General features: G+C 56.0%; 1 protein-coding gene across 1 annotated transcript in view; it reads right to left on the bottom strand.

The window, feature by feature from the left end:
• PPP2R2B (protein phosphatase 2 regulatory subunit Bbeta) overlaps positions 1-22,317 on the bottom strand; it is a 40,305-nt gene that overhangs the window by 8,131 nt on the left and 9,857 nt on the right. Inside the window, exons 2-4 of the mRNA XM_059483742.1 lie at positions 6,289-6,386; positions 4,838-5,003; positions 2,995-3,107 (exon numbers count right to left, since the gene is read on the bottom strand). Of these exons, the coding sequence (XP_059339725.1) occupies positions 2,995-3,107; positions 4,838-5,003; positions 6,289-6,386 (377 nt within the window). The remainder of the gene's footprint in view (positions 1-2,994; positions 3,108-4,837; positions 5,004-6,288; positions 6,387-22,317) is intronic.

Below are 22,317 nucleotides of genomic sequence, written 5' to 3' on the forward strand. Positions count from 1 at the left end.
ACAGTGCCAGGCCAGCACAGCAGCAGTGCCAGCACAGCAGAGCAGCAATGCCAGCAGAGCAGCAATGCCAGCACAGCAGCAGTGCCAGCACAGCAGCAGTGCCAGGCCAGCACCAGTGCCAGCACAGCAGCAATGCCAGGCCAGGCCAGCAGCAGTGCCAGGCCAGCAGCAGTGCCAGGCCAGCAGCAGTGCCAGCACAGCCCCTGCTCCCCTCCAGCCCAGCTCAGCGAGCTCCACAGGATTTGCTCCGGGGGATTAGCCAAGCTGAAGCTCGGATTGACCCCAGCCTCGAGTCTCCGAGAAGGAAGCTGTAATCCGGGCCCTGGCAAACCAGGGAGCAGGGAAGTGCTCAGGGATAAATCCAGTGAGGTTTCCACCTGCCCCAGCAGTCCGGCTCCTCCAGGCACACCCCCAGAATTCATTTCCTACCCGCATAAGTTACATTCTGTGACTGCCCAATGCCACCTCAAGCTTAGCATTTTGCTGACAAAATGAGCACCAAACTCTGTTTTCATGGCAGGATTCACAGAGTGAAGTGACAACAGAATTGTGTCCCGTTTGACCTGCCCTGTGACATGCAGAAGGGACCCTCCTGCCGGAGGACGAAGCTGCTGCTCCCTGCTGCTCCACACAGCTGATGGAGCTGCTGCTCCCATCCCGGGGCCCTGCCTGGTCCCTGAAACGCTCTGCAGAGCGTGCACAGGGAGAGGAGGCAGATCCCTTTGCTGAGGCAGACAGGCAGCAGCAGCACAGCCAACCCCTCCAAGGCATCTCCCACCACAGCCGGGGCTGCGTCGGGGGAATCAGGCGCAGAGGGGCACAGCACAACCCCCTGGGAAACTGCACAGGGCCGAGAAACCTGAGTGCTTCCACAAAACGGAGACACAAACCGGCATTTATCACGGAATTCGCTGGAGCTGAGAGAGTGAAGTGGCAGCTCCCAGAGAGGGCTCAGGGACAGCCACAAACAGGGAGAAACAGGCACAGAATGGCCTGGGCAGGGCACCCACTGCACCCACGGCACAGCACCCACAGCACCCACAGCACAGCACCCAGGGCACCCACAGCACAGCACCCACAGCACCCACGGCACCCACAGCACCCACAGCACCCACAGCACAGCACCCACGGCACCCACGGCACCCTGCACCTGCCCCTGTCACCCCAGAGTGCCCCGTGCTGGGAGCTACCACAGCCAACACATGCCCTCTGGAAAGCTTTGAGCCCTGGATATCACTTGCAAATTAAGTACCTGCCAGCACGTCCCAAGGCTCAGGTACAGAGTGCTGCTCGGAGCACACCAAGGCAGCCACACAAGGTCAGAGGCTGCAGCTATTAGACTGGGGGTGATTCAAATCACCAGAGCTCTTCTGATGACTGCAAACACCTCACTACACAGCCTGAGCAGAGTTAAATATTCCTTTTGCACTGTGTGGGTTAGAAATTCCTCAGAGGATGATGCTCATCAAATGCATTTAAACCATTTAGCCAAATGGATGAGAAATTATGGCAGCAAAGTGCATCAAAACCCTTTTTTCACTTATCTGTGGTTGAAAATTAAACCATGGATGGATGTGGCTTTAATTTAAAGCATACCCATCACAGGACAATTACACGTCAGATTTACACCAAGCTGCAGCAAAACGGTTACAGCTATTGTAAATATCTGTCTAAGTAAAATCATCAAAACATTAGATGAAATAGGGTTGGTGGAAGACTCCTCAATCCTCTGTCCTCAGGGACCAGAGGCACTGCACAGCAGGCACCAATAAGCATCACACCGAGCACCTGAGACGTGTTTGCCCTCCCCGTGCCTCTGCCAGCCACTCACCAGGGCAGAACTCCCTGGGCAGGAATGGAGTGCCTGGCCCAGAGCAGTGGCAGGCCCCAGGGAGCAGCTCCTCCAGCCACACAGCACCGAGCTGCTGCCAGGAGTGCAGGGCTGACGGTAAAACAGAGGCTGCAGCTTTCACGGCAGTGAGGGGACTACAATCCTGTTGGGTTCTCTGATATTTCAGCATGACTTTCTACAGGGGAGAGAAGGAAGCACCACCTGGGATAACACCCTTCACACTGCTGCCTCTCAAATCCTGCCTCCCAGCCTGCCAAGGGCTGACAGCCCCTGCTCTGACAGCCAGGCACCCAGCAAACCTCTCCAACGGGCTGCCAGGTACCACCAGGTTAGGCTGGAAATGCTGCCTGAGACAGAACAGCAGATACACATCTACGTGAAATGAATGCTCCCTTGTTCTGCAAAGAAAAATGCTGCCAGTCCCCAGGAGCAACCCTGTACAGAGACAAGAATTAACTGCCTGCCCAGGGTTCTCAGTGGCTTCATGCACAATGGAACCGGGACCCATAAAGTGAGGTAAGCACAATCATAGTAATAATTTCATATGTATAAATATAAAACCCACAAGTACTCAAAATGCAAATTCTGACAGGGTGTTAATAAATTACAAGCTGCTCCGGTCTGATTAAGGTCATGACCAGGAGGAAAACTCATTTGGAGGAAGCACTTGTGCTCCTGCAGCAGCAGCCACATTTGGGAATGCTCCAAGCTGGGAGAGCTTCTGCCCTGGCTCCTCACTGGGATGGGCCCGGCCCGAGGGGCAGCACAGCACAGCACAGCACACCGGGGCACCGGGGCACCAGGCAGGGCACACACACGGCACTGGCAGCACCTCTGCCCAGCACCAGCACAGCCCAGACACCCCTGGCAGCTCCCTCGCCCACTGCCCTGCCCGGGCACCGGCCACAGCGCCGGGTACCAGGATGGCCCTGGACACCACCCGAGCGTGGCACGGGGCACGGCAGGTCCCAGGGCACACAGGGGACACGGCACACAGGGGACATGGCGCACAGGTCCCAGGGCACACAGGGGACATGGCACACAGGGGACATGGCACACAGGTCCCAGGGCACACAGGTGACACCAGCAGCAATTTTCCTCCAAGGCCCCACATCCTCAGCCGTCCCGGCCCCCACACTCACCCGCAGCACGGTGATCATGGAGGGGTCTCGCAGTCGGCCATCCTCGTCCTTGAGGTTGTAGCCCTCCGGCCTCTTGTCCCGCTCGCTGACCTTCCATAGCTTCACTGTCTTATCTGGGGAGGAGAGGGGACAGCATCAAGGCGGCTGCTCCCTGAGCCACCCGCTGATGGATGCACCAAGGCGGGGAAAACCTCCTGTGCCCCCAGTGCCACTGCTGGAAATGGTGATGGAGGCACCTGTGCCCACAGCAGGCTGCTGGTGCAGAGCCCTGAGCAGGAACAAAGCTGTGCAGGGCACCCCAGCCCTGGATGTGCCCCTGAGCTGTGCCAGGGTGTCTGTGGCCCATCCACAGTGCCAGGGTGGCTGTGGCTCACCCACAGTGCCAGGGTGGCTGTGGCTCACACACAGTGCCAGGGTGGCTGTGGCCCACCCACAGTGCCAGGGTGGCTGTGGCTCACCCACAGTGCCAGGCTGTCTGTGGCTCACACACAGTGCCAGGGTGGCTGTGGCTCACACACAGTGCCAGGGTGGCTGTGGCCCATCCACAGTGCCAGGGTGGCTGTGGCCCATCCACAGTGCCAGGGTGGCTGTGGCTCACACACAGTGCCAGGGTGGCTGTGGCCCATCCACAGTGCCAGGGTGGCTGTGGCTCACACACAGTGCCAGGGTGGCTGTCCATCCACAGTGCCAGGGTGGCTGTGGCTCACACACAGTGCCAGGGTGACTGTGGCCCATCCACAGTGCCAGGGTGGCTGTGGCTCACACACAGTGCCAGGGTGGCTGTGGCTCACCCAGGGTCACCCTGATCTTCCCCATGCAGCACTCACAGGACTGAGGGCAGCTCCCAGCCCAGCAGCTCCCACCCCAGCAGCTCCCTGTCTCCTCCCAGCATCCTGCCCCCTGGGCCACAGAGCCCCTGCAGAAAGAACACCAGGAACACCTGGGGTTATTCTGAATAATGGTGTTTTCTTCGCTCCCTCCTGGCAGGGACTCCATCCATAGTTTATCATCACTTCCACCAGGTTTCATGCAAAACCCCATCATCCATCTTCATTTTCTCTCTTACACAGCAACTCCAAAGCAGTGCCAATTAATTTTGTTTTTATTAACATGCTCTATTTTGGTGGGGGGGTTCACTATATTAGTGTAACAGTAAGAACAAAAAGAAACAGAATAAAACAGGAGTATTTCCAAACTAATGTTTTGATAACCTGCCTGCATATGGAACACAACCCAAATGGAAGGTGTAATATCCCTGTTAATCAAAAAACTATTTAAAAACTCAATTAACAGAACATTATGCTGTATAATTAATCTTCATTTCAATGATTCTCCCCCAAATGAGTTTAATAAGTCTTTGAATTTTATTACAATGATCAATAGAGTCAATTCTATAACACAAAGTAAGTTGGTTATGGAATATAATTAGACCCCTCCCTTTCCCCTGAAGTAATTAAGTCACATCCATCTTGAGGTTCCATTCATCCCAAGTAATATTCCTAGATCCTCATGATATTTATCAGAACGTAACATGGAACTGCTGAGCCCAACCTGACTGCAAATTGAAACTAAACACCTGCAGTTTGTCTTAAAAAAAACAATAAATAAAATTCCCATGATCCTGAGACTAAAAGCCACAAGTTGTTGTCAGGGCAGAAGCCCTCAAAGGGAGGGGCTGTGTGAAATTCACCCGGTGCACAGGGATTGAGCTCAGCCCGACCCATTGCCCAGGACGCCTGTGCTGCCCTGCAGGGAGAGGTTTCAGCAGCTGTTTCCCCGAGGACACAGCACAGAGAGGGCACAGCTGGCAGAGGGAGCCCAGGCCCTCGGCACGGGCACGTACCGTTGGTGGAGAGCAGGAAATAGGCCGCGTTCTGCTGCGGCAGCCATCGGATCTTGTTGATCTTCTCCTCGATCTCCAGGCTCTTCAGGTAATCAAACTCGGGCTCGTGGCTCTGGAAGGTGCTGTAGACATTGTACTCTCCCCTGCGGTGGGGCTGGTTCTTGCTCTGCAGGGACACAGGAGGAGGAAGGCTGGGCAGCGGCTCCGGGCTGGGGGCAGCGAGGGCAGGGCTGAGTGCCCGGGCACAGCCAGGCTGGCACCTGGGCTCCAGGTGTGCTCGGAGGGAAGGGAGCAGGGATGGAGGGGAAATGGAGAGGGAATGGGAGGGAATGAAACAGAAACAGAGCAAGGATGGAGTGGCAATGGAGAGGGGATGGAATGGGAACACAGTGGGGATGGAGAGGAAATGGAGAGGGAACGGAGTGGAAACAGAGAAGGAATGCAGAGGGAATGTACCAGGGATGGATCCCACCCCACTGTCTGTCCCCAGTGAATGGCTGGGACCGAGTGCCAGCTCCTGCCAGGCGCTGAACCCAGCACAGAAGAGCTGCTGGCAGCAGCCACAAGCACTAGGATGGGCAGCCTTGGTTTGGGTGGGTGGGTGGGTGGGTGAAGCCCCACATGTCCCCTTCAACAGGAGCTGGGTGGATACATTCAGAATGATGCTGGAGGCCCAAAGTTCAGGAAAAGCATTAGAATCATGAAATGAGAGTAAAAGGAGAAATGAACTAGTGCTGGAAAGGCTGATGAGGTGTCTGCACATGTGATGGTTAACCACTGAGCTCTCTTCAGTGTATGTAGAAATTATTGTAAAGCCTTAACTTCGAGAAAAATGTTAAACCACCATCGGACAATGACCTGTCTCATGCCCAGGTCTGATGCATTCCTTCCAGCACAGCTGAGGACAGGTTCCATGTCTCAGAGCAGAGCAGCTCACGGGGACAGCTCTGGAAATGGTGGGGCCATCCCAGGTGCAGGAGCTGGCACAGCTGCCCCAGCCAGGCTGGCAGGGTGCCCGCCAGTGCAGGGCCATGCTGAGGGCCAAACACGCTTCCCCAGCAGGCACAACCTCCAGCTTCCAACAAAGCATTTGCTAGCACCTCCTGAGCAAGGTTTTGGAAGGGAAACCAATGTTGCATCCATCTACACTTTCCAGAATTTTGGTGGTGTGAGGGGTTCTTGGCGTGGTGCCATCTCCCAGGTGGGCACTGGCCACACACTCAGGTGTGCTGCCTGAGCCCTGTTACACCTGGAGCAGGAGAATGCAGGCAGTGGGATCTCTGGGAGGTGTTTGGCAGGAGGGAATCTGGCCCTGCTGATGTCAATAGCTGCTCCTCAGGTTGTAGAATGCCAGGAGAGCCCCGAGCTCGGGAGTGACACGGGCGGATTAGGGAGCAGCAGGACGCTGCACTGAAGGATAAAGTGGGCACTGTGCATGCGGTGGCACTCACCTCCTGCTCGCGCTGGAATATCACAACGCGGCCGCCCTTGTCCCCCGTGGCCAGCAGCTCCCCAGTGTGGTTGAACTCGACTGTGGAGATGATGTCAGCTGGCAAAGAGAAGACAAAGACAATTTCAGTCACTGCAGCCTGACTTCCAAAGGCATCCAGGGAGCACCATGCCCTGCACAGCGACGTGCCTCGTTGGTACCCTGTGGCACCTCCATAAATCCCTGTTTTTCTACCATCTTCAACACTAAACAGGCTTGGCATTATGCTGTCATGGCCCCCTGCCCTGCCCTGGCCTGTGCCCCAGCCCCGGTTCCAGAGGGATTTCCAGGTGCTGTGCCTGTGCTAAATGCAGCCTGAGGACTGCTGTCGGCAGCAGGACACAGGGCTGGGCAGCACAGCATGGCACGGCATGGCACGGCATGGCACGGCAGACTCCCTTCATGCCTTGGGGAGCTGCACACCCCATTTGGGGTGACACAATCAACTGCTGTGACCTGGGGAGGGCTCGGTGCCAGTGGTGCCAATGGTGCCCGTCTCACCCCAGCCCCTGGCAGAGCTCGGTGCCCATCTCACCCCAGCCCCTGGCAGAGCTGGCTGCCCCGGCCCTGTGCCACCCCAGCCTGGGTGCTGCTTTGCCGTCACCCGCACAGCAGAGGGAGCGCACAAACACGGACCCCTTTGTCCTCTGTCCCTGAGCCCCTCAGGCAGAACAGCTCAGGTGACCACATCTCCATCGCTGCTTTCCCCCGCACATTGCTGAACCCACCATCACCCATCAAGGTGAATTAAGGTGCTGCCTTTCAGCCCTCCATCGGCTGAGAAGCCGCTGCGCTCACACCACTGCCCTTCCCCACAAACCAGGAGCCATCTCAGGGTCGGGGCTCGGTGGCAGAGGCCAGGGGACACACACAGACCTGTAACTGCTTTAATCCGCAGCGTTTACCCTCGAGGCAGCGCAGGCAGAGCTGCTAATGATTGGATTTATTTGGCCTATTTTTAGAAGAATGTCAGAGGTTAATTCCACAGCAATTAGTGCCCAACTGGTGCTCACCCAGTGCCTGGGAGCCAGGCTCCAGCAGCACGAGGCTGGGACTGGGAGCATGGCTGCAGCACTGGAGCCTCAGCACTGGGGCAGGCTGGGTCTGCAGGGAACAGCACTGGGGCAGGGTGGATCCTGCAGGGAACAGCTCTGGGGCAGGCTGGGTCTGCAGGGAACAGCTCTGGGGCAGAGTGGATCCTGCAGGGAACAGCTCTGGGGCAGGGTGGATCCTGCAGGGAACAGCTCTGGGGCAGGGTGGATCTTTCAATGAACAGCTCTGGGGCAGGGTGGATCTTTCAATGAACAGCACTGGGGCAGGCTGGGTCTGCAGGGAACAGCTCTGGGGCAGGGTGGATCCTGCAGGGAACAGCTCTGGGGCAGGGTGGATCTTTCAATGAACAGCACTGGGGCAGGGTGGATCTGCAGGGAACAGCTCTTGGCCACGACAGCTGCCAGCTCAGGGCTGCATGGGCACTCCTGCCCTCCTCGCTGCTGCAGAGCAGCCCTGGCAGGTGCAGCCCAGGAGTGCAGCCCAGGGCTCAGGGCAGGGCTGGGAGCTGGTCATCACTGCAAACACTGTCTGTGCCCTCAGCCCATGGCACTGCCCGGGCTGTGCCCACCAGCACTCGGAGCCCTCTGACACTGCTCTGGTTCCTCCTGCCTGTTAGCTCCGTGTGTGCAGCAGAAACACAACCTGAGCTGTGTCCCTTCCCTCCCCAGGAGTTCCATCCCAGATACAGACTAGAATGCTACCTCAGCAAATGAGAAAAGACAAAATGCAGCAAGTGCCCAAGCTCCTGGTGCAGCTCAAGCACCACTGAGGGTTTGTCTTCCAGGATGCCAGCCCAGACAGCACCCACCAAACCCACACACCTGCTGCAGCATCACCCAGGCAGGGCCCCTGAGAGCCCCTCACACCCGTGGGCTCCCCCAGAACAGCACCTCTGTGCCCCAAACAGCACCTGTGTGCCCCACAACAGCACCTCTGTGCCCCAGACAGCACCTCTGTGCCCCAAACAGCACCTCTGTGCCCCACAGCAGCACCTGTGTGCCCCAGAACAGCACCTGTGTGCCCCAAACAGCACCTGTGTGCCCCAAACAGCACATCTGTGCCCCAAACAGCACCTCTGTGCCCCACACCAGCACCTCTGTGCCCCACAGCAGCACCTCTGTGCCCCACAACAGCACCTCTGTGCCCCACAGCAGCACCTCTGTGCCCCAAACAGCACCTCTGTGCCCCAGACAGCACCTCTGTGCCCCACAGCAGCACCTGTGTGTCCCAAACAGCACCTCTGTGCCCCAAACAGCACCTCTGTGCCCCACACCAGCACCTGTGTGCCCCAAACAGCACCTGTGTGCCCCAGACAGCACCTCTGTGCCCCAGACAGCATCCCAGCTGGGCAAGGGACCTCTGTGCCTGGCACCAAGTGTGCCCAGCAGCCCCAGCTCAGCCCTGGCTCTCACAGAGGTTTCAGTGCTGCAGGAGGTGACCCCACCCTGGGGAGCATCGCTGTGGAGCCACGGGCTGGGCTGGTGTCCCCAAGCGTCCCCAGGTGTCTCAGGTGTCAGGGGATGGCTCTGGGAACAGGCTGGCAGCAGCTGCTCCAGCAGCAGCCGGGGCACTCAGTGCCTGTGGCTGGGCAGTGCCAACGTGCACCTCATCATGAGACGTGCTGCTTCCTTCTAAAATTACTCAATTGAAAATGTACCTGTTTTGCTCTATTTAATCCTCTCCATTACCAGCTACCGGTTTTAGGTCATTCCCTTTTCAATGAATTAAAAATAACTTTGTGTGCTGCAGCGAGGCGTTTTCCAGACGTGATCTAACGCCCCAGCCTGTGGGCAGGGCTGTGCTCTGACAGCAGGGCCAGGCCCCACAGACCCCCTTGTGCCCCCCGGCCCAGCCCCACTCACACTGCCCCTCGGGGAAGGGGCTTCCACGCCACAGATCCCCCAGAGCTGCTGCTTGCTCACGCCCATCGCCAGGACTTGAGACAAGGACACCAACAGAGCCTGGCTAGCTACACCTTGCACAGGTTAAAAAACACCCTAAATAGTCAAAAAGCCTCTTGTGAGCAGAAGTCCAAGGCACATCCAAACCCAGCCCAGCCGACAGAAGCATCATTCCCCACGGTCTGGGCACTGCCTCTCCCTGCCGTGCTGGGCAGCGCAGCCTGGCACGGCAGCGCAGCCTGGCCCAGCAGGGCATCCCGGGGCAGCTGGGGAGGTGCCAGCTCAGCAGGGGCAGCAGCTCCTTCCCAGAGGCGCCCCGCACAGACTGAGGCGTGCCACGGCTGACACCGCACCTGCTGCCCTCGGGGGACAGGCAGGGTGGTCACCAATGAGAATGCACACGCGTTCCTGTTGAGGTGATCAATAATTGATGCCCATTTCTCCTAAGGTTCCTTCAGCAGTTTTGTGACAACAGAAAGGAAAAAACCTTGCCTCTTTTTTGCTTTTTCATTTCCTTCATCACCTCCTACCCACTCAGTGCCCCAATGCGGGAATTTAAAGCAAACAGTTTCCATGGAGACCCAGCCCGCCGTCCTCCCTCCCCTCCCATCCTCCCTTCCCTCGGCATCGCTGAGCCTTCGTGCTCTCATGCTAAAAATATCCAAGATGGGATTTGATTTCCGCCGTAGCGATACAGTTTTATCAGAAAAATGGCAAATTTACAACACCCCCCTCCCCCTCTCACAGCGTGGAGGAAGGCATGCTCTCTGCCAGCAACGGGGAATGAATCTGTTATTGAAAAGAAAGAAGATAAACCGGGGAAGCTGCAGTCGGCGCTGAGCCCTGGCTCCCTGAGCAGCCTGGTCTGCAGCAGGGAGCTGCCCACACTGCACCCCTCTCCTTCTGCCCTTCTGTAGGGGCTGGGTGCCATCCCAAGCGCTGCCCTCCTCCCAGAGCATCCCCGGCACATCCCACCTGCTCCAGCTGCAGCACAGCTCCGGGCAGAACGGCCCCGGTCCCGCCTGTCCTGCGGGGAGGCCACGGGACACACAGACAGCACACCTGTCCCAGCACCTGTGCCAGGAGCACCCGATGGACACGGGCTGGTGCCCCTGCCCACAGCAGCGCAGCCACTCTGGGGTGGCAGGGACAGCCCTGGGCATGGCAGGGACAGCCCTGGGCACAAACCCCGGGGCTCAAACCCCCGAGCATGGCAGGGACAGCCCTGGGCACAAACCCCGGGGCTCAAACCCCCCGAGCATGGCAGGGACAGCCCTGGGCACAAACCCCCCGAGCATGGCAGGGACACCCTGGGCTCAAACCCCGGGGTTCAAACCCCCGAGCATGGCAGGGACACCCTGGGCTCAAACCCCGGGGTTCAAACCCCCGAGCATGGCAGGGACACCCTGGGCTCAAACCCCGGGGCTCAAACCCCCGAGCATGGCAGGGACACCCTGGGCTCAAACCCCGGGGCTCAAACCCCCGAGCATGGCAGGGACACCCTGGGCTCAAACCCCGGGGCTCAAACCGCCTGGGCTGCCTCCCCTGCCTGCTCAGCTCTGCCCCCAGGGCTGGGGACAGGGGACAGGGGACAGGAGGGGTCTGGGCTCTGGGCTCTGCAGCTCTGCTCTCTTCACTGTGTGTGTAAATCACTGCATGCACAGCACCACACACAAAGCCTCCAACTGCAGATGATAATAAATTGGGAAGCACCATAAATAACAGCAAACCAGGCTGCCAAAGGAAGGATTTAGGTCATTCAAATCCCAGGCTATGAGTTGCCAAATGGAGTTTAATACTGATAAGTGTGGGGCAATAACTCACCACAGCCTCCTCCCTCATCCCCCATTGGAGCCCTCGGGGGCGTGGGGGCTCTGCCAGGGGGATGGGGAGGGGGCCCTGACTGGGAGCAAACCAATGGCTCAATGGCCACTCCTGACTCTGCCTGCCCACCAGGGAGAAAGCAAGTGGGACAACAACGGGTCCCATAACTGAGGACAAAACCTCCATCTGAAACCACTCAGAGTGAAGAAAAGCAAAGAGGCAATGAAAAATTAGGAGGCTTGTGGAGGAAATGTCTGGTAATGGGAGAGCCAGAGCACAAATCCACCCATAGATCCCCAGTGGAGGTCTTAGTGCATCCCACCACGCAGGAGATGGGCCCTGAGCTCAGAAAGGGGTTTGAGGACACAAACATTAAAATTACAACTGACTAACGCAGCCCAATCCTCAGCCTCTCAAGGAGGACTCCCAGGTCTGACCCTCAGTGACAGGCTGTGGGTCTGAGGGGGACAAGGAACAGACATCCAGGTGCCACCAGAGCAGGGCTGGGCACAACGTGCAGGTGGTGTGGGCAGCCTGGGCCATCAGTCCTGCCCCAAACTGGGGGTGAGGTGGGAGGGCAGGGGACAGCAGAGGTTAAACTGCAATCTAATGGCATGCAAAATCACATGTGATTGATTGGCATTGATTATCCCCTGCCGAGGTGAATCATAGCCTGGGAAACAGAAATCAATTCCACTGCATTAAGCCCAGTAAGGGTCTGGAGCACCAGCAAAGTGCCCTGAAATACCACAGCTTGCTGACACCACCGAGTGAAGCACAGCAAGCCATGGCATGGCACAGCATGGCACGGCATGGCACGGCACCTGCCTAACCCCTTCCATTCCAGTCAGGCAGAGCTGTGGGGAGGGAGGGTGGGTTTAGTGGAAGAGCACCATGCCCGAGGAGCTCCCAGGCCCGTCCCTGTGCCCGTCCCTGTGCCCGTCCCTCTGCCCGTCCCCGTGCCCATCCCTCTGCCCGTCCCTCTGCCCGTCCCTCTGCCCATCCCTGTGCCCATCCCTCTGCCCGTCCCTGTGCCCGTCCCCGTGCCCATCCCTCTGCCTGTCCCCGTGCCCATCCCTCTGTCCATCCCTCTGCCCGTCCCCGTGCCCATCCCTCTGCCCGTCCCCGTGCCCATCCCTCTGTCCGTCCCTCTACCTGTCCCTCTGCCCATCCCTCTGCCCATCCCTGTGCCCGTCCCCCTGCCCGTCCCCGTGCCTGTCCCTGTGCCCGTCCCCCTGCCCGTCCCTGTGCCCATTCCTGCAGGGACCAGGCTGAGTCAGGCTCACAGGACCCCAGCACCTTGGAGCTCTGCTGTGCAGCTCCTCACCACAACGACATGCTGCTGCTCCTCTTCCCCAAAATGGAATAACACTCCTAGACTGAACAGCTAAAAATATTGGCACATTCCAAATTTCTCTGCCCTCGTTACAGCAAAGAGGAATTTCGTGCTACCCAGCCTAGACAAAAGAAACTCCCATCTGGCAGCAGCCCCCGTGTCACTCAGCATCCCCCAGCAAACCAAAGCACCCCTTCCAGAATGCCAGCGTGCAAGAGTGTGAATTTACACCACCCCACCATCCTGGCCAGGTGTAATTTACTGGAACTGCTGGAAAGGAGAGTTCGGGAGGAAACAACATCAGGGAAGGGCTCAGCACAGAGGCTCTCACAGCCACAGGTGCCCAGGGCCAGGACATGAAAGGAGTGGGGCAGGCGCAGCCCCAGAGCCCAGTGCACCAGCAGAGACCATGCATGGGCTGGGTCATGCACAGGAGCAGAACAATAAAACAGAAAGAGAAGGGAAGGGCAGGGCAGATTTCAGGCACAGCCACAACTGAGCCCACCTGAGCAGGTGAGCAGAGGGAGGCAGAGCAGCCGAGCTGCCTTTGGCCCATCCAGCACCCATCCCTGCCCACCCGTGCTGCTGGGTCCTGGCTATGCACACAACACAAAACTCTTCCATCTGCACCAAGATGCACAACTCATTAGCTCTTGGATTAATGGCAATTTTTAATTTGTCAGGCTATGAACACCTTATTAAGCTGTTACACATCACACCTGTGGTGGCAGAACTGCACGTAAATCAAGACAATTAGCCCGGGACCCAAAGATCTCTCTGCCAGTGCAAATAACCCTGGCCTTGTGAGGAAAACCAACAGCTGCTCTGAGTGCCCAGAACACCCTGGTGAGACCCAAGGTGCCCCAGCAGGCAGCCCCACCCAGGCCAGCTCTGCGTGGGTGGGAGAGGGTCTCAGGAGCTCCCTCAGCTACAGCCCCGGCTGTGGCAGGACAGAAACCCTCTGTTTGTACACCGAGATAACCACAAGCCATGGTCTGCAGAGCACGGCAACTTCTTCTAAGTAATCACAGAATGCTCTGAGTTGGAAGGGCTCTGCAAGGATCATTGAGTCCATCACTCACGTCACTGTCCCATACAGAGACTGGACTCACAATTGGCAATATTTGCACCATGCTCTAACCAACAGAGCTAACCTTAGGGGCTTAAAAGCAAACTGACTGAGAGCTGGGCAGTTACTGAAACCCACCGTTTCCTGAATTATTTTTTTCTCTGTTTACTATTCTTTTCTACATTATTCATCATGCAGACACACTCGGGCGCACCAGGGCAGCCCTCAGTGACTCCCCAGTGTGCCAGGCCGGGGTCAGGGACAGCACTGGGCAGTGACCCAGGCTGGCAGCAGCCTGCCCTGTGCTGGGCTGCCCCCACACCCACTGCCAGAGCGTTCCAGGCAGCCCATCCCACTGCTCTGTCCCTCGGCTCACGGCAGGATCCAGCTGCCATCCCTGTGCCAAGAGGCTTAGCTGCACAGCAGACACAACCTCCTCAAAATGGCTGATTTGGGCTTAGGAATAGTGATGGAAAATCGGAGCCCATCTGCAAAATACACCCTTAAAATAATGAGACTTTGTAAAAACCAGCTGAGCATTGATCAAGTCCTCCACCCTTTCCACATTAAAGTCTTTAAAAACTCCGATGATTTCTGCCATAGAACTGTCTGGGCACTTCTCATGCTTGGGCATAAAGGCATAAGCAACCCAAAAAGTGGCCTAGTTCCAAAATAGCTTCTGAAAACCTGTGATTTCCAGGGACATCACTGGTTGCTGAAGACCTGAACATTTGACAGAGGAAGATACTCACAGATGGTAACAATACGGAGCTCTTACTATTTACAGGATCTTTGTCTGCAGCAGGAGCACAAAAGCTGCTTTTCCCAAAAGCTAACCTGTGCTGAGCCCTGCAGCACCAGGTGTGACCCTCAGCACAGCCCTGTGTCCTGGGGGCTGCCCTGCAGACCCGGGGCTCTCAGGGCACGCCCTGCATCAGACTGCTCTCACAGACGAGGGCTCGGATGCAGACATGGGATGGATGCTTTCCAACACTCTTCATGTGCCATGCAGTCTGTCTTTCTGGTCATCTTGCTGCAGCCATCTGTTAGCTGATCAGCAAAAACTATTGACTGTTGAAAAATTTTAATTATAAGTACACAAGTGTCAGCTAAGCAAGTAAAATTCAGAAGCAGCAATCTCTGCTCTCGTGTAGAGCAGCTATTTTCAGCTTACAGCCCAGTTTTGTTACCATCTTGCTCTGATGTCATTCTCTGTCACATTATTCCAGTTTGGTGCCCCTGGAACAAGCCCTTGGCTGAACATGGGAGGCACCACATGCACTTCTGCCACAGGAGCTTCTGACAGGAGCCTGGCCCTGGTGCCAGAGAGAGAGGATCACAAAGCACGTGGCCCACTGGGGATGCAGGGATGGGCACGGGGGGCTGAGGGAGCTGCCTAGGTGGGCCAGCCTGGGGCAGCACCAGCGCAGGAACACAGCTGGGTCAGACACAAAGGGTCTGGCACACGAAGGGCAATGGGGAGGGCAAAAGGGAGTGTGGCTGATGGAATATGGACACCTTCTGCATGGGAAACTGGCCCTTTGCCACAACGCGCCTCTCTGCAGGGAGCACCCACAGCAGCCACGCCCGGCACACTGGTGGCATTTGGAAAATGTTCTTAACGCTCCAATTCCAGTTCTACAGGAAAGCAAACACACCAACACCGTGCAGGCAGTCCCTGGCATTTGCCGCACAGATTTGAATTTAATCAGCCCAAAATGGCTCAATCCAGCATCTGGGGCCGTCCTAAGATGGCAGCACAATGGGGCTGGGGCAGGCAGTGCCACCCAGAGCCCTGGGCTGTGCCAGCCCCGCTCAGTGCCCATGCCTGGGCAGACAGGATATTTCAAACAACATCCCGGGCAGACAGGATATTTCACACTGACACCAGTGCTCCCAGCAGCATTTCCCCTGCCTGTGTCCAGCCAATCCCAGAGCCCACAGACCCTCTCTGGGAGGTGGCATGGCCTGTTGGCACTCCCCATTGCCCTCCTGGTGCCTTCAGGAGCCGGTGCCACTCAGGGCCCTCCCTCTGGGATGTGCCCCTTCCCAGAGTGCCAAAGGTGCCCGTGGCAGGTGGGCACTGCCAGGTGCTGCCTCCACGCGTGGCCCAAGGCCACTGCCAGCCACTGCCAGCCCTCCTTGCTGGGGCACAAACCCTCCACGAGGTCTGCAAGAGCTCAGGGGAACCCAGAGCCCTGCATGGGCCACACCACAACACACTGCTCCCTCTGAAACCCATCACAAACTAAATTTTCTGCCGACTTTAACATTTCTTCCCATGGAAGACAGATGTCTGTGCCATCATTTTCAATCTGCTCCTGGAAGAGCTTGTCTCAAGACATTTTCCTTGCAGTATTTTAATTAAACTTTCTTTCTTTCAATTTAGTTGGGTTCATTAAGTGATGTCCTGAGCCGCTGAAATGAATTGCTTAAAAGTGATTTGTGCAGCAGCTTGAAGGAGCAGATTGCAGCTATAAATGAGCCTGTCTTTGAACTTTACAAGTTTTGCACTTGGGGTGCAGAAGGCACCCAAAGCCTCAAGTCCCTGGGGAAGGCCCAGGGTCTCTGTGGGCAAGGCAGCATTCCTGGCTGTTGCTGGTAAGTTACAGAGAGTGAAAAACACTTGTTTATAAACTGCAAGTGTAAATAACAAACATTTCTGCTTGGAAAATAACAAACTTCCTATATACAGCTATCTTTAGTGGAAACAAAACCCTTGTTTGTTACAGGGAATAAATTCTGGGATGTCAGAGGTTTCCAAACAGAAGCATGGACAGTTACTAGATCCAGTGAAAACCCTCTTCCCATCAGATGGTCAACAGCCAATAGACACAACTACACAACATCCAGCAACTTCCACCGAAAAGCTGCAGTGATAAACAGTATGTTGTCTTACAGCCCTCACCTTCTAAAAATGAGGTGAGAGCTGGGTACTTCATCTCTTCCTCCTCCTTGTCAGTGCGAAGGCAGGTTACGGGGTGTTACCTGACATTAGGTACCTGACACTGCTTCTATACACCATCCATGGTCTGCCCAACACTTACCCAAAGACAAGCACTGGGCTTCCCTCTCTCTGCTCCTGCCTGCTGGGGTTCAGCAGGAGCGAATCACACTGTTTGATCTCAGCTGCCTCAGTCACACGCAGCTTTAGCTCAGAGCTCCCCCCCCAACACACACCAACCTGCAGGCACTCTCGATGTCACTGCCAGCCCAGCCAGGCTCTGCAAGCCTGCAGGTGTCCTGGAGCGCTGAGGGGTTTGGGACAACCTCTGCTACAAGAGGGGTCAGCGCCCTGGCACAGTACCAGGGTCACATCCCTCTCGGGTGGCACAGCAGCATCCCCACGCTGCATTTGACACCAGCTACGCCAGGCAGGTGGAGCAGCAGCTCCAGCAGTTCCACAAGTGACATGCTGCCCCTGCAACACCCTCCCCACACAGGTACAGCCAGATCAGCCACGGCTGCGTGGTCTCCACCGCTCACTGCCGCTGCCACCGCCACTTGCCACTGCCACTGCCACTGCCGCTGCCACCGCCACTTGCCACTGCCACTGCCGCTGCCACTGCCCTTGCCACTGCCCTTGCCACTGCCACTGCCACTGCCCTTGCCACTGCCACTGCCCTTGCCACTGCCCTTGCCACTGCCGCTGCCACCGCCACTGCCACTGCCCTTGCCACTGCCACTGCCGCTGCCCTTGCCACTGCCACTGTCCTTGCCACTGCCACTGCCCTTGCCACTGCCACTGCCCTTGCCACTGCCACTGTCCTTGCCACTGCCACTGCCCTTGCCACTGCCACCGCCACTGCCACCGCCACTGCCCTTGCCACTGCCCCTGCCGCTGCCCTTGCCACTGCCACTGCCGCTGCCCTTGCCACTGCCCTTGCCACTGCCACTGCCCTTGCCACTGCCCTTGCCACTGCCGCTGCCACCGCCACTGCCACTGCCCTTGCCACTGCCACTGCCGCTGCCCTTGCCACTGCCACTGTCCTTGCCACTGCCACTGTCCTTGCCACTGCCACTGCCCTTACCACTGCCACCGCCACCGCCACTGCCGCTGCCACCACCACTGCCCTTGCCACTGCCACTGCCCTTGCCACTGCCACTGCCCTTGCCACTGCCACTGTCCTTGCCACTGCCACTGCCCTTGCCACTGCCACTGCCCTTGCCACTGCCACTGCCGCTGCCCTTGCCACTGCCACTGTCCTTGCCACTGCCACTGTCCTTGCCACTGCCACTGCCCTTACCACTGCCACCGCCACCGCCACTGCCGCTGCCACCGCCACTGCCCTTGCCACTGCCACTGCCGCTGCCCTTGCCACTGCCACTGCCGCTGCCCTTGCCACCGCCACTGCCCTTGCCACTGCCACTGCCGCTGCCCTTGCCACTGCCACTGCCGCTGCCCTTGCCACTGCCACCGCCACTGCCACCGCACGTCACAGGGCAGGCCTCACCCAGGGATGGGAGCGCTGCCAGGGCACAAGGAGCAGCACACTTCTGCACAACAGCATCACAGCACGAGCAGCTGCGGGACACTCAGCAGGATGCACTCCCTGCCCCTGTGCCCAGGGGTGTGCTGGGGGTAACGGTGTGGATTTTAACAGTTCTGCTGGAAAGCTGCTTCCCATTCTGAGAGAAATCTAGGCATTACTTAATTCAAAACAGAAAAAAAGCTGCACTCTGGGCTGTGAGCAAGTTTGGGCTTCATTCGGAAGGGGGAAAAGTGAAAATACTAATTAACCCCAGTTGTTGGAAGAACGCCTTGCAGAAACATTATTCAGAATGGATCACAAATCATAAAATAATAATAATAAAAAAAGCCACAATGCTCTGGGGACATTAAGCGATTACAGAGAGTTGTTATTTGGCTGATTTTCACACTTCATTAGCATGTGCATAATTTAACAAGTGAACGTGCTGAGGGCTGGCAGCACGTAAGAGCCACTTTCTTGAAACACCAACTGTAAATTGGGACACCACAGTTAGGGGGTTTGTTTTAAATCATGATGGAAAACCAACGGACATGGATTCCATGCCTTCAGCAGAAGAAAGGGATGTTCAGGGACCGCAGGCCAGGCAGAGAGGTGCTATGGGAAGGTGGCTGCCCCTTTGGACACGGCCCAGAGAGCCCAGCTCCACGTGGCTGGGAGCTGCCTCAAAGCCATTTAACACAGAATTAGGTAAATCTGGATAAACACAACACAGCGAATCTGTGACCTTCCACTGCTCCCCCTTGTCTGGCACTCCCCACAGAGCAGTGGGGACGGCACTGAAGCACAGGGTGGACAGACTTTGGGAGTTGCCATCGGAACAGGGAACCTTCCAGCACACCCATTCCCCTTCCAGCAGGGAGAGGGGAGGGCAGGAAACAAAGGGGAATTATCAGTACCAGGATGGGCACATCACAGGGAAGGGGCAGTGCCAAGACAAATCAGAGCACACGGGCCCAGGCTGCTGCAGCCCTCGCTCAGGCCACAGGGCAGAGAGCCCACGGGCATCCCACCCACAGCCTGGGACACGGGGGACTGCAGGCTGCACAGCCAGGGACAAGGAGGGCACACTGGGGACTGAAGGCTCCACAGCCACCAGCCAGGGACAAGGACACCCTGGCCAGCACCCAGGGCACGTGCTGTCCCCTGCAGGGCTCCCACAGCACCTGACAAGGTGGGCAGACACGGCAAGCACAGGTGTCCAGCACAAGGAGACCTGTGAGCTGAAGGCAAAGGGATGGTTCAGATCAGAGAGAGACGAGACCTCTGCAAGAAAAAAAAATCTCTTGCTCCTTTTTCCCACACTGTGTGGCAGCCACATCTCTAAACACTGTTCCAGATTGTAATTTCCCCATATTTTAACAGAGATTCTGTTTATGAAACTGCAAGAGGATTTAGTACTTATGAATAATGCCATGTGGTCTGGGAGATGTTTCTTTATATGATTAACTGACCACAGGCCATTTGTTTTACAACAAAGAGGCTCAATGATCCGTGCACTCTGATTTATTCAGCCCCCATCTAATGCAGTGGCTGACATCTTCCTGGTACCCATATCTGCACAATGATGGGAGGAATGCAGACCATGAGAGCCTCTGCATGCCAGCCCATCAGCTGGGGCAGAGCTGAGGGGCAGGAACCCCAGATGATGGCAGGGAACCCCAGATGATGGCAGGGGAACCCAAATGCCACACCAGCTTTCACAGTGAAGCGGGGCAGGTTCTGCTTTCGAGTTCTCTCTCCTCACGGGGGATGGCTGCACGTTTCACCCACATTTCTGATTTCAGATACAATATTTGCTGCAAAGATAACGGGTATCACAAAATAAACTAGGAGAATTGATATCAGCCCTGTGCTATTGGGCACTGATGACACTGTTTGTTGATGAAATACTGGTGCACTGAAACAGAGTGTGAGAACTGGCGAGTGGATTTCACTCTGAACAGAAGTGGAACTGACAAATGTACTGTAATTGTCCAAATTGAGCAGCTGATGGCAAGTGCCTGGCATCCCCTGGGTACCACACACTTTCTCTCCAGCAGCACTCCTGTGTTCCAGGAAAGGATGCTGGAAATGTCACCTTCCTTCTGAATTTGGCTCTTAATAATGGAACAAGAAATGATACGGCCACAGAAGAAGTCTGAGTTTCTCCATGCAATGAACCACAGCAGTGCCTGGTTGGCCCTTTATGTTGTTTTGTTTTGCTGTACATAAGTAATGAGGAGTGAGGATGCAGTACTTTGAAGTTGAACTTGGGAGTATGAGCAAAGCTACTGTGAGGGTAATAAATTATGCAAAACTATTTGTGCTTGGAATGTTAATGTTTCAAGATGGTGCAAACAGGCCCTTTTTAAACCTCTTCTAAAAACCCAAAGAAGCCTTGGGACCAAACCATATGGTTTAAGTCAGCGGCCTATAGCAAGCTTAATGCTTCTGCCAGCCAGCAAGGATTTGGGCAATTAGTTTATTAATGTGTTTATGTAAACAAAGAGAAAAAAAGTTTGGGGAAAGTCTCATCCATTTCTCTCTGCCAAACTTATTGAGCATCACCAAACAGAGAAAATGCAAATCTAAGAAATTTAAAACCCAGCAAAGCCCCAGCCAGCCCCAGCACCCTGACAAGGAGAACTGGTGACCCCATCACATATCCAGGGCTCAGTGGTGTCTCACCAGAGCCATGAGGAATGGGCAAAATGGTCCCTCCCAACCTCAAGAGTCTATGGAATCCCAAGCAGAAAACTACCATATCACTTCCAGTTCATTATTATAAATCCCTGACTCAGGACAAGGAATATCTAATTATCCCAATTGCTTCTGCTTTGGGAATGGGCCCTGTACACTCGGATAAAGGTGCCTATAAACAGCAGCATTTCTGCCTGCTCAGGCTGCGGGTCGGGTTTTATATACTCTGAGAAGATTAACTTTATTCTTAGTGAAGAATTTAATTACAGGAAGCGATTAGCCAAGTGCTCCCAGTCAACAGAGATGCAGCACAAGCTGTGCAGGAGTGGGCACCTTTGCTCCTGAGCAGCAAGTCCAGAAACACCGACATTATTGCAAAGCCATTTGGGTTTTAAGTGACACCAGCCAGACCTGGATCTCCACAGGCCAATTACAACATGCTGACTTAAGCAACATTCAGCAGGGCTGGGAAACCAATGAAACAACAGCAGGAGACTGAAAGTCCATTTTAAAATGCAGGAATGCATTAGTTTATAGCCTTGTTTTCTAATTGCAACACTGCACAAATCAATGGCTTTTGAAAAGTAAAAGAAGCACAGAAAACTGCTTGCAAACTCTGCCAGTCAGAAAACAGCACTTGCTGCTAAATGTAACTGTTTTCTCTGTCTTTTGGAGGACAGGACAAAAGAATGCCTTGAATATTTGCCATCTCCTGTAACCCTTTCCACTGCATGTTAATAACTGCAGCTATTCACTAATCAAGAAAAAACTGTAATTAAATATACCTAAAGCAGCTCTGCAGCCTCCAAACAGCACTGCCAAGGGCTAACAAAAACCCAGCAAGGCAGCCCAGGGGCCTGTGAGCAGGCTCCCATGGGAGGCAGTGATGTGGGAGCCCACACTGAGCACCCCAGGGTGACACCATGAGCGTTTCTCCACTGCCAGTTTCCACCCACAGCCCTGCCAGCCCTGTATGGGCACTGAGAAGGTCCCAGCTGGACCCACTGCCCAGCAGCTGCTGCCTGAGCCTGACACACAGCTTTTCCAGGGGGGGCTTTCATTTGAAGGCCTGAGACTGCATATGCAGAGGAAAAAACCCTTTTCTGGCAAACCCTTGTCCTCGATTTCATCACCTCATCAATAACTTTGCACATTGTCAGAAACAGATGACAGGGAAAGAAAGAGGTTTGGGGAAGCAGCAGCTCTCAGGAGATCAGGAGCAAGGTGGCTCCCAAGTCTGGGATTCTGCTGTACCCCAGTACCTCCAACCCGGGCACGGCCCCTCCCTGGAGCCAGGAAAGGCACTCCCAGCCAGGGAAGTGAAAAGCACACACATTGCTGCTCAGCCTGGCTGCTGCACCCCTGCGGGACATGCCCTGCAAAGCAGAGCTGGTGCTGCAGTGCCCTGTTTGGAGAGGAGGGCTGGCACTGCCCCTCACTCACTGCTGTGGGCACTGCCCGGGCCAAGCCACAGCCCATACACACCCTGAACAAGGGGGCAAACTGCTTAAACACACTGAACAAATGGGCAAGGTGCTTACACACACTGAACAAGGGAGCAAGGTGCTTAAACACACTGAACAAATGGGCAAGGTGCTTACACACACTGAACAAATGGGCAAGGTGCTTACACACA

The sequence above is a fragment of the Ammospiza nelsoni genome, chromosome 16 (assembly GCF_027579445.1).
Source record: "Ammospiza nelsoni isolate bAmmNel1 chromosome 16, bAmmNel1.pri, whole genome shotgun sequence".
NCBI lineage: Eukaryota > Metazoa > Chordata > Aves > Passeriformes > Passerellidae > Ammospiza > Ammospiza nelsoni.